At 38.3% G+C, this 13,337-nt stretch overlaps 1 protein-coding gene across 4 annotated transcripts in view; it reads left to right on the top strand.

The window, feature by feature from the left end:
- The window catches only part of LOC149314394 (oxysterol-binding protein-related protein 5-like), a 642,611-nt gene that overhangs the window by 600,409 nt on the left and 28,865 nt on the right, over positions 1-13,337 (top strand). For all 4 annotated transcript variants that reach the window (XM_089521022.1, XM_089521020.1, XM_089521021.1 and 1 more), the window contains exon 8: positions 9,511-9,682. In XM_089521022.1, the coding sequence (XP_089377148.1) occupies positions 9,511-9,682 (172 nt within the window). The remainder of the gene's footprint in view (positions 1-9,510; positions 9,683-13,337) is intronic.

The raw sequence follows: 13,337 nt of genomic DNA, 5'->3' as shown, positions 1-13,337 counted from the left end.
CTAGTGATGCTTGTGCATTTTATTTTTACATTTTTTTTGTTATGAGACATTATCACATGGGGAAAATTGGGGGGTTAAACAGTGATTATCCCATGAAAATCGTGCAGTCGCAATTAACATTTCCATTATCCCAGGAATAAACAGGCAATAAACAGCAACAAATCATTTACAGAGAAATCCCGTGAATGATTTGTTGCTGGTTTTTGCTTGTTTATTCCTGGGATAATGGCTCTTTAATAACAATGTGTGTGAAAATGTTAATTGCGATTGCATGATTTTCATGAGATAATTGCTGTTTAAATCCCCAGTTCCCCCCGTGTGATTAAGTCCATTGTCATGAACTGCAGCAAAGAAAGAAAGAAATACAGCTTTAATTGGGAATGTAATGAGGGAACCAAGGTCAGTGGAAAGACCTCATGGAAAATGTAGTGTCTTTAAGCTGTTGTGTGGATATGGTCTCTCTCCTTTCATTTCCTTCAGAACTCCTTGAGTCCCACTTTTGGAGAAAGTCCCAGTATAAATAACATGATGGGTTGATAGATGAACTCAGCACCACCTTTCCATATTCTTCCTCCAGTTCCCACATTCTCTGTCTGCCATGTTTAATTTTTTTTAATGTTATAGTGCTAAAGTGCTGTACTACTCTAAAAGTGCCATACTAGTTTAGCATATAAAAGAAAGAAGAAATTGAAGAAATAGTAAATCTGGTAACCAGAGAGTGAAAATCAGTGGGAAACCTCTGTGGCAAATGCCACCCCACACCCCCACAGCCATTTCAAACATCATCAGTGGGACTGCCAAAAGTAGGGCCAAAGAAAACAAGACAGACAGTCTGGATACAGACATGTGACATTTATTTCAGCCTGTATCAGAAATTCCCAGGACTAAAAAAAAAATTTTTAAAAAATCATGCAGTGGTTTTTAAAAGCTGTTGTAAACCAGGACAGGAAGAATGCCATATGCACATAAGGAAAAAAAGCGTGCGCACACATGGAAATTAAGGCTATAGCTCCAACCAAATTCCAAGGCTTTTGGCTAGTCAGGAGGAACTCTTAAGCTAAATCTTTCAGAGATAGAAAACAAAAAGAAAGTTTAGCAGAATGATTTCCATTGACATTCCATACCATACTCTGGAATGACCTGCCGGATGAGATCCGTCAGTTGACATCTTTAGACAGCTTTAAAAAAGCTGTCAAGATGGATCTCTTCTGGCAGGCCTTTCCAGATTAAATTTTTTCCCGGCCAGGCTCCTGGGCTCCCCGATTTCCCTTATTCCTCTCGTGGCCCCATCCCCTGATGGTGAGGATTACTGAGGGTTTTGGGGTTTAGTTTAGGATAGTTTAATTATACATTGTTGTAGTCCCATTTTAATACATTTAAGTGTTTAATATTTTTTAAGGGGGGGAAGGGAGTATAAATATTTATGTACATTTTATTCTGTAAATTTTTATGTTGTTCACCGCCCAGATTGGCTTTGCCACCGGGCGGTATAGAAATAAATAAATATTATTATTATTATTATTATTATTATTATTATTATTATTACTACTCTGTTCGTCTCCCAAATATAAATGCATGATATTGTGTATTGGGTTTTTGAAGGTGATATCGATGGGGAGGAGGAAGTTTTTCAACTGTTGGTCAAATTACGACAGCTTTTGGAAGAGAGCTGAAAACTAATGAGTCTCTTGGGCTTTAAGGGCAATTTATTAGCTCTATGGCCTTCTATCAATTTGATCTTAAAAGCTCATATCTTCTTAGAGATCAATTTAACTTGCCATTCTACTTAAGTTAATTACAAAACATGCAGCACAAAGCTTTATGACCACTTTAGCTAGCCTACATTTCTTGTCTAAAAGTCTTCATCCTAATGCATTAAGACCAAACTGGAAAAAGAAATTGTATATTGGATCATATCTTTTAGGCTTCTGTAGATTGAATTGGTCTGTCTTATTCAGAATAACCTTAGGGCTTTTCTATTCTTCACTTGTTAGGAATTACATGCAGTGAGCTCTGTGCACTCAAAAAAATAATCTGCTCCTCTTTGTATCCTCAGTCAGATCCCCACTATCTTTGCAAACAGTTCCTTGGTGTTGAAAATGTAGTATTGGGTTGTCCTGTATAGCAAACTGCAGCTTTTCAAATGTTTGGTGGTGACTCCCAGCATTCTTCACCATTAGCTGTACTGACTGTTGGCTGCTAGGAAATTCAGTCCAACAGCATATGAAGGGCTGTACTTTGTCCACATTTGCCATGTAGTCTCAACTTTTTGAAATCTTCTGGTGGCAGTATATGACTCACATTTGTAGCTTGTCCCTTTTTACATAATTGAAGGGAGCATTATTCCACATCAGGGAAAGGCAATTGCAAACCTCCTGTGAACAAATCTTGCCAAGAAAAACCTATGAGAGGGTTGCCATAAGTCGGAAACAATGTGAAGGCACACAACAGCAACATCTTATCTTTACAACAGCCTTGTAAGATGAGATATGTCTTAGGTGAAAGAGGAAGACATGCTTAAGACCCATTCACACCACAATCTTATCTATGTTTACTCGGAAGCAAATCCATTTTTCCCAGTGGCACTTAACTCTCAGGTCAGTGTACAGAAGACAGCTGACTCATTACTAATCATGAATTTAAAACTCAGTTGCTCTGTTCTAGAACCAGTACTTCTTTCCCTGGACTACATTGGCACTCATTCCTTCTTTTTCTCTACTCTAGAAAAAGTGCATTGTGTAAAACAGCTTGTGTAGCCACCCCATATTCATCAAAAAGTATATTGATCTTTCACTATTTTTTGTACATGGTGTTTACCTTGTCCATTGGTTTACCAACATGGAGTGTATGTTATTCACATTGCTACTGCTCACTCTCTATAACATGAAGTGTCAGAAATCCACAGTAAATTCCACATTCTGTAGAATGATGAATTTAGGTGCAGTCAAGTTGTTTGCTTATTTTCATAAATGTTTGGATGTTTCAAACCAAATGTGAAACTAAAAGTAGATAGATTAGCAATTGGAGAGATCATTGACCTCAGATGCCAGACACCAAATGATAAGTCAAACAGTAATCTTTTAACTTTACAAATAAAAAAAACCAATTATTTTGGTATATTATTCTTCAAAGAAAAGAAATACTGTACTCTTATAGTGGTTGTTGTGTGCCTTCAAGTCATTTCTGACTTAAGGCAACACTAAGGAATTCCCCAAGGAATTCTAAATGCTCCTCCCAAAACTACAATTCCCAGGAATCCATGGGACAGAACCTTGACGATTAAAGGAGAATAATAGCACTGTAATTGTGTAGTGAGAATGGGCCTAAGGTTATGGATCATTTATGAATATGAGGCAGCATGACAAGCATTTTACATCAATAAAGTAAATCAAATTAACTGAGGGGTGGATAACACAAAGTTTTATGTATATGTCTATGGGTGTATTTCGACTATGTGTGTTTTGAGCTACACTGTAGCTCTGGCAAAGTATCTGGAATATTTGGTGAATATACACAGGTAAATCAGAAAGCTTCTAGTTTAGAACTGTCCATGTAAACGTTGGTTTTCTTACAATGAGAAGAGTCATTTCTTTCTTAAACTGATAAATTTTTCTTAAACTGATAAATGTGGCACTACCCACCCACTGAAAGTTGGAAAAACTGCCCCTTTGAGACATTTTCCAACTGGCCTTGAAATGATCTTTTCGGTTCATTTTGCTTGCAGATCTGAAGTAGATGGTTCTGTGTGGGCTCAGATGGAAGAAGCTGTTAGGGTTGGTTTGCATGATTGTTTCACTGATACTGTTCAGCAGGTAGCTGATACTGGAGGCACAGCACCATCTGTAGGACATAAAAAAGTACTCAAAGACATAGCTGTGTTATTCTGGAAAATCAGTATGCAACGAGATCTTGTAGCACCTTTGAGACTAACTGAAAGAAAGAAACTGGAATCTTGAACCTTCATAGACTTGGGCCTACATACTTCTGAGGAAGTAGGCTCAACCCTACAAAAGCTCATGCTACCAGCTTCTTTCATTCAGCTAATCTCAAGGGTGTTAGCAATATCCCTTTGCATAAAGTACTGTTTCACATTGATTATCTTTTATCTTCTGAACTCAGAACAGGCATAACACAATATGATGAAGTGTGGAATACTTCCAGTGCAAGAGCCAGCACACATGCACTGTTTTTTAAAATCAATTGTCAGTCTTCTACTACAATTATCCAAGAGGACTAAGATGCAAGCTCAGCCCTACAACAGACCAACACGGAAATTAACATGCAAATCACTTGCTCTCAACCAAGAGTCACGTGTGTGTGTGTGTGTGTACACAGTGCACTTGCGTCATATGCTGGAAGCCATGCCGGAAAAAACCTTGTGCACCCCAGAAGAAATAATGAGGCGTGCACCTGCAGCACTGCACTGCGAACACAAGCCCCATTACTTCTAATGGGGCTCAAGCTTACACGTTTTTTCTTTTACGCAGGGGGTCCGGAATGGATCCCCCATGTAAGAGAAGGGCACACTGTGTGTGTGTGTGTGTGTGTGTGTGTGTGTGTGTGTGTGTGTACACGCGCACGCACACACACCCCACTCACTCACATGCCAGCATTCTCTGAAGATGCCAGCCATAGATATTGGCAAAATGTTGGGAATAAACTCTTCCAGAACACATAGCCCAGAAATCCCACAAAAAACTACGTCAGCCCTACCATTTGGTGGAATGAGGCAGCCACCACAGGTAGCAAATTAGAGGTGAAAAGACAACAAATTATAGTTGAATTATTGTAATTGTTATACAGATACTTTCACTGTACCAAAACAATGGCTCACTCTGGATATTATACATTTGGATCCGTGAGTGGGTTGCTAGTTCACCTCAGTCAGCAAAATGGCTTGGGTCACTCCTGTTAGAAAGAAAGAAGCTAGTAGGAATGAGCAATTAGAAAATGGAGTGGAACTGTTGCCACTTTCTAGTCTAAAAAAAGGCTAGGTCTTGGGTGCTTTTTGTTGCTTTTCCCCCATTAGGTTCTGATGGGGGGGAGGGAGGTTGAGCAGCTGTCAGTGACTCTTCCTTTGTGGACCGCTTTCAACCCACAGCTGTTCTGAGGACTTTTCTCATCTTCGGAGCTTCCCTTAGTCCTATTCTTCAAGGAATCCCAATTGCCAACCAAGCAACAACCATATCTATCTACAAGGTATCCAACCTGCCAGTTGTACTTTCTAGATGGGATTTTTCAGTGAAGGTGCTCCTGACCTGCAGTTCTTTGTTATAATAACTGGAAGGCAGAAGAGGAAGAATAGTTAGTTCTTAAGCTGCCTTGGATCCCATCCAGAGAGAAAATGAGATATAAATCCAATGAATCAATCAGTGACCTTTTTTATTTTGTAGACCAGGGTGGAAATCATAAGGATCTCCAGATGTTGTCACCAGCTCCCAGAATTTCTCTCCATTGGTTAGGGTATTGCCATCCAACTGCCTCTGGAGTAAAACATATTTCTTTACCACTGCTGTAGACTTTAATGGGAACTGTGAGTTCAATGGGTATCATCTGTACATTTTATCTAAGCTCTTCTTCATCTGCTTAGAATGATGGCTGTGTCTCTTTCACCACAGTTATTGTATTGTTTTTAAGTATGTTTTATGTTTTTAATTCCACACTGTTTAATTGTCTTTTAAAGGGGTGGGTGGTCTGAGGGTTTGGACTTTATATTTTAACTTTGTAAGCCTCCCAAATTGCTTTTTGTAGAGAGGCAGGATAAAAATAAATTTTATCATTATTATTATTATTATTATTAATGCTGGTGTGCATGATCTCACTGGTTTGAAAATAAGATGTATACAAAAATAAATCTTTCAGTTTCTCCCTTCCTGGTCCTTTCCCCACATAACATATCCCAACATTTATTTATATTTGCTGCATGAAGTCATTAGCCTTGATAGAATACAAAGGCTTTCCTGATTCTCCTGGCTGCCTCCTTCCATCAACAGCAAACAGAAGAAGTCAGGGCAACCTCCTTAGTATGAACACCCCCTTCTTAGTGTGAAGGGGAAACCCTAAACCTTCAGCCAGAGTTCATAGATGAAGTGGGGAAAGGCCCACCAAAGCTGCAGTCTTCCAGATATGTCTGCACCTTGACCAGCATTTCCTTGGCACACCTCCAAGATGGCAACTTTCTGTTCAATTCTCGCCCATCTCACCTGCTTTTTGGTGCCTGGTTCCCACACAGTCAACTAGTTATTATTCCCTTTGCTGAGTGGGTAGTGTGTGTATCTGTAGGCTGCCTGGTTTAAGGCCAGACATGCTTAGTCTGCTAGTTACTTTTGCTGGCAGTTGTCAAGATGGTCCCCTCCAAATATAGCCCCTTGTGCACAGAAGTTGGTTGCTGCAAATCTGGGAAAGTTGTTTTCTGGAAGAGGAATGATGTTTTTGCTATTGTTCAACATATACTGCTTGCCACCATCTCCACCCTCAAAAGTTCTTTGCATTCTTTGAATGTATTTTAAATTAGTTGAGGAGAGACACAGAGAGACATAGAGAAGCTGCTGGCACTACAACAGCCAGCCAGTATTTTGGTGATGTTTGTTTTAAACTGTTTTAGTTGCTTTTGTTTCTATAAGCAGAACAATTTATTTCCCAGTGATGATTATGCCTTTTGGTGGTCTATTTTCTTTATTGACTGAACTCTTTTTAACCATAGCATTCATAGGACTGAGCACACAGCAAGTTTTAAAATAACATAAATCAGGGCGGTGAAATTGTTTCTCCAATGATATACCCACCAGTGTTTTCAGAATGAACAGCACTTTGTCTAAATCAAAAACTAATTGCACAGACATGCTTTATTTATTTATTTCCCACTTCTTGGTTTTGTTAAGAAGTATGAGTATATGGGTTAAAAACATATAAATTTCTGTTTTTTGAATTATGTGTAAAAAAACTACAATATATTGATGATAAGTATGTAACATTGATATTGTATATATGAAAATTAATAAAGAATATTTTTTAAAAGTTAGAAACCTTAATCACAGAATATTTGGTTGTTGTTATTATTAGTATTATTATTATTGGCAATCATCATCTTTCTTTATATTCCACCTTTCCCACACAACGGCACTCTAGGTGCCTTACAAATTAAAATATCATACAGTTAAAATATAATTTCATGGATTCTCCCGGTAGGTCAAGAGTAAAAATCCTTCAGTGCGTATGTGTTTGGAATTCTCACCAAGGCTTACAATCCAGTCCTCTCTTATGAAATAACTCCTTTTGTTTTATACAGCTTCTAGATACAGAAGAGTGGGAAAGTATTTGGAGCTGTGCTGCTTTTTTATTTACTGTGAGCTTTAAGCTTTCTTCATCAAAGTTCTGAAGGAATATATAGAATTATATTAATCACTGACAGACTTTAAGAATTCATCTAAATACTTTTTAGGATTTAATTCATTTGTTCACATACCCCTGATACAGTTTCCTTACTAGTGTCTGGATCACCAAATCAGCTCTGATCAAAAGATTTTTTTTTTAAAAAAAGTTCAGTTATATTTCTAATTAAATACTTATGTGAGCACAAGTATGGTAATCTCTGCGTTTTTCCAGTAAATCTTTATATGTAAGACAGATGTCCTTACGTAAAGCTTTTTTTAATCAAATGTTTCATGAAGAAAACCCATGTCAGTATAGTTCCATTGTTTTGGGCAGATCACTACCTGGCGGAGTATAGACTCAAGACTCAGAAATCATCTGAGGGTCAAGGACCCATTAACGTTGTTTGCCCCAAGAGACATTTGGGTCCAAATGGATTCCTGATGGCTCTTGGGGTTTTTCCTCCTGCCTTGGTTGGATTAAGGGAATGGCCAGGGTGGTGGACACAATCATTCTTGATTGTTCCCTCTCACAGAATGGAGCCCAAGCAGTCCCCTGGTTTTCCAAGGAGCTAATGGCAATGAAACAAGCAAGATGGCAGTCAGAGTGATGTTGGCAGAAAACTGGGAGCAAGGCCAAATGAACACAGAGTACAGTGGACCCTTGTTATACGCTAGGGTTTGGTTCCAAGATCTCCCATGTATAACAAAATCCGTGTATGCTCAAGTCCATTAAATATAATGACATAACAAAATGGTGTCCCTTATTAAAAAAATGGAAAATCAAGGTTTGATATTTGAAATTTATACTTTTTTTGAACATTTTCAAACCATGTATGGTTGAATCCATGTATAAAAAAATCAGTGTATAAGAAGGGCCAACTGTATAGCTTACCTGAGAACCTACTCTGTTATACAGACAGAAAACTTCTTTTTTGTCCCCATTGCCTCTGCAAAAAGCTGGCCAATGGAACTGTATCAAGTGGTCAGGGGTCTTGTGCATTTGGGCTCACAAGAGGAGAATCCAGACCATTCAACAGCCCACTGTCAACAACTTGTTCTACACTTTGCAAATAAAATCACTGAAATTCAATCCGACATGGATGCTATAACTGATCCAGATCCAGTGGATGTAACTTTGGCTCTTATTTATGCAGTAGCAATGGATGTGTTTCAATTTGTGCAACCCAAAGATGCAGTCAGGAGAGAAGGCCCTAGGAGAGAGGTGTCAGACTTCTTTAGACTTAGCATCACCATTGGTAAAAGTGTATCATAACAGTGAGCAACTATGGCCCTTCATATGCTTCTACACCACAGTTCTCAGCAACTACAGCCAGCTTAGCCAAGTAAACTGGAGTCAAAAAATGTCTGGAGAGTCACAGTTCTCATCCTTTATGTATGTGAACTTTCTTCTTCCTTAGACAATTCTATTTTGTCAGAGACAATATCCTCATGCTTGAAACATTTCTAGAGAAAAGTAAAGGATGGGCAAAAGAACACCAAAAATGGAAGCATAAATCCATAATTATCAAAACAAGGTTTTCTTACTCACCTTTTAAAACAGTGCCATAATGAATGTACAAGAAACAAATTTTGCTGCAACAAAACTGAAATAGCTACCGTCTAGAAATTATTGGTTTTAATTTATTCTATAAATTATTGTCTTGAGTTATTTGTAGAACTTGGAAATGTTGTTACGTAGTAGCAATTACACAGCAAAACTTTGACAATCTTAATAATCTCAGTTCAAGGGGGAAAATAAATTACGCCTGTAGGAAACAAAGTATGAATCTAAAATGGACTGTATACATCAAACAGCAATGGGATATCTGCTTAGGTTGGGTTAACTTTCAGGGTTGAATGACATGAACAAATGAAATATTATGTTTCTTTTTTGGGTTACCATCCAAAGGACGTAGAAAGCTGTTTGTTTTGAGCATTTTTACAACAAGGCCTAAATATCAAATGTTAATTGGGGTTCTGCCTCCAGCAAGGTTCATAGCAATTGAAATCCTTGCTGTGTTGTTTCTTATCTCTCTACTCTTTAAAATGGATTAAATATCTGGATACATGAAGTGGGAGGCTATCAAGTGCATGTTTGGCATTGCCTTATTTGACCTTTGGACTTGTGTTTCTGCAGGCCGATGCTGGTTGGATGCCCTGGAACTGGCCTTGCGCTGCTCCAGCCTTTTTAGGCTCAGTGCATCCAAGCAGGGGAAGGATGGAGATCTGAACTGCTCGAATGATTCTTCACATGCTGGGCTGTACAACCTGCTACACACGGCTACCATCTCAGATCAGGAGCTTTTCCAGTAAGGATATGCTTTCACTCACTTGTGCATGATATTTCCTACATGAGAGTACATTTTGATTCACCCCATTTATGCTTTCTATATTCAAACAACAACAGAATCAATAAGGTTTGTTTTGAAAGAGGTAAGGGCCACAAGTGGTTGCTTAAGTACCTCTCCATGAGCATGTGTATAGAGGGTTCCATTGAATGACTTAAAGCACCATCCTGTGTATGTTTACTAAGAAGTAAGGCCCATTCTGTTCAGTGAAGCTTAACTCTCAGATATCTGTGCATAGGGCTGTAGCCTCAGAGTTAAAGCAAACTTAGGATATCAAGAATGAATTAACTACCAAAACATCACTCACACAACATAAAATTAAAATTACAGCACAGTTCTCCCATTCTTCCTTGAGTAAAGCAAGACCGCTATTAGAATGGCAGGCAGCACACTCAAAGTCTCATGGCTTACTAAATCATGGAATCAGAAAGTGAAGCTATTCAGTTTTTAAATGGATTTGGTGGCATCAGTGTAAATTGGTTTAGCACAGAGCCACTAATACAATCTGCTGATTAATTACTGTGCATCAGTGTGTATCACTGACACAGGATCCACATTTTCCAGGTTATTACAGGGTTATTGGAGTAGTTTCTATGCAGCAGTAACTGATATGAAAAACAGAACAGCAGTCATAGTCAAGGCCAGCTGCACCATTAGGCAGAGTGAAGCAGGTTGCCTCAGGCAAGAGATGCTAGATGTTATGAAGTGGGCAGCAGCCACCTCTTGGCTATTCCCATGTGCTGGAGGATGAAGCAATATCTTCCAAATATCCTATCCTGCATTAAATTTCCTGCTACTTCAATAAAATAAAATTTTATTTTATTTTTATCCCGCTTTTTGCCAAGCAATCAAAGCGGCGTACAACAGACTAAAATATATCCATATATACACAGTACCCCCCTTAAAACAAGATTAAACAGTATAAAACATTTTCCACAGATGAGGTGGAAAATGCTACTGTATTACGAGCAACGATGTGCTAGTGCCGTTGGCAACTATAGATGAAACAAAGGAGTGGGACATTTTGTTTTCATCTTGGGCCAGAACCTGACCACAGTAGGTCATCCTGCACCATAAACTTTTTATATTTTGAGATTCCATTATCCAATACGTGTCCCCCATCTCCCCCCCCCCCCCCGCTGGGTTCTGGAATTATAGCTGTAGATGCCAGAATGTCATAATCTGTTTGTGGCTGTGCAATATTTCCACCTATATATCCACTGCCCATAGAATTTTCTCTTAAGAATCTGATGATGTTCAGAGACTTACATAGCTTTAAAAAAGGATTGGTCAGAGTTGTAAAAGGTAAGGTTGTCAACTGTCTCTGAATTCTGTTTGCTGGGGAACAGGGCTATCTCTCTCATTTCCTGTGACATGGCTATTTCTGCCCTGATGGGTTTTCTCAATATACATTTTTGTGGATACTACAAGAAATAAAAGGCTGTATTAGATAGACCTTTGGTTTGTTTCAGCCTTGTCAGTAATACCAGGCAAAAATTTATCGTGAGATCCATACCTGCCAAAATTTTGAATCTTAAAAAAACCTCTCAACCAGACATTAAGAAGAGATACAAGTTCAATCAGGTGGTGGTGGGGAGACAAACTAAGCAAAGAACCATCTGTGTAGAGTACCATTTGTCTCATAGCCATCCACGGCTGCTAGAATACTTACAGGCTCTCAATTCTTCACTGACAATGTCTTGTGCTGGGACTAATCCTCCAATTAAACTTCTTCTGCCTTGGGAATTAGGGCAATTAAACTGGCATGTTCTTATTAGTAGGTCAATTAATTACATTTAGTGCTTTCTTCAGATTATTTAAACTATACTTGAAAATATGAGAAGTCGGCTTGTGGTGATTTCAAAAAGACAGCCATCCTCTTTGGAAGAATGGAATCCTGAGCTTGTGCTATATTTCTGTAGTGACTGATTATTTTCTCTTTGATCATCACAGTTGCTGAAATAGCTATCTTTTCTGCCTATTGTTCAAATGGCCATAGAGTATGCAGTGTACCAGAATTGCTGGAATTTTCCTAGTCACTAAGACATTTCTGTCAGTGACGATGGCCTAAGACAAACTCTATAATACTATACATTGATCAGTCATGCATAAAAACCAGACAATAATATACACAAGGCTCAGATGGACAAAAATAAACAAGGATAATATAAAAGACTATAAAATTTGTTCTAAAGTTTTTCTTATATTTGTGAATTTATACATTTATGATTATTCAATAAACATTACTATACACCTGATAGTTTCTTTAGTCAGTTTAGAGGGGTGAGTGCTGAGGTTTTCTCTGAATGAAGAAGACCTGCCATCGATTACTAATGGTAATTTTCCTTCAGTGTTTTGAAGCCTGAGTTTATAGCTGGATTTACCGGTATGCTTTACTGCATCCATTTGAAAATTCTAAATAATCTTATTCGAAACAGACCAAGGCTGATCCACTCCTCTAATCTGCCATTCTGTCCCTCCTCCCACACATGTACATTTGCTTAGGATATAGCATCTGTTTTTCTGTACTGGAGCTGTCCAGCTTTGATGTCTCTGGCCATTAAGCAAGGTTGCCAGCTCAACATTTCAAAGGGGAGTGGGTTGTAAAGCTGGGGTGTCTGTCTAATGATCTTAGAGATGAAGCGTTTTGAATTAAGGGGTATATGTTTATAGTCTATGCTGGTATCCTGTTCTTAGGAATGCTTCCCTTTAAATCTAGTAAGCAGTCATATGGTATTAATATGTACAGGGATTACACACAAAGGTTTTATCTGTTTTGCGTCATTCTATTACAAACACAACAATTTCTTTTCTTTAGAGAAGCAGAGGATATTTCTCTGAACCTAGAGAAATAAGGAAAAGACATTTAAGAAGGTAGTAAAGTAAGACTCTTTTACCAGCTACTGCAGGAACAATGTAAACGGTGTGCACCTTTTCTTCAAGTGCAACGATGGGAATTAGGCAGCCTTCTAGATATTGTTGGAAAGCAACTCCTAGAGGCCCAAGCCAAAATTGTCAATAGTAAGGGATGCTGAGCATTGTATTTCAACAATTTCTGGAGGGCCATTTGTTTCCCACCCCATTATAGTAATTAAGAGCTTAGATATGAGCCAAGGAAAACTTGATTCTAAATTGCACCTGGTTGTGAAATCTCTGTAGGCACATGATAGTCATTGGGTACACCTGAAATAGTTCTTTGGACCTCAGTAATCATTATTAAGGAAGTTCAAGTTCATTGAAACAAGGTAGATATTACTATTAGGTCTAAATCTATACTGTGTTTAAGTTGCTGTAGGCAAACTATTTGCATATTTATTGCTATAAACTTCCAGAATTCAGTAGCAAGGAGAGACATGCATATGGCTTTTACCTGGGTCAGCTCCCATGTATAGCTTCAGTGCAGAGTGGTTAATGCACAGCTGTTTGACAGTGTGAGTCTGTCCTAACAGCTGATTAGGGATGACTCTCTACATGCTATTGGATGTAGACATGAGTTTCCTAAAATGAAAGGTATCCTATCTTGTTTTCTTGAATTTAGATTACTTGACTGTCAAATCCTCTACACAGTGCATAGAAGATATTTTTCATAATAGAAAGAGATCATAATAGCTATAGA

The sequence above is a fragment of the Sceloporus occidentalis genome, unplaced genomic scaffold (assembly GCF_023333645.1).
Source record: "Sceloporus occidentalis isolate IW3139 unplaced genomic scaffold, rSceOcc1.0.p SCAF_4, whole genome shotgun sequence".
NCBI lineage: Eukaryota > Metazoa > Chordata > Lepidosauria > Squamata > Phrynosomatidae > Sceloporus > Sceloporus occidentalis.
This window is presented reverse-complemented; position numbering and strand designations above follow the sequence as displayed.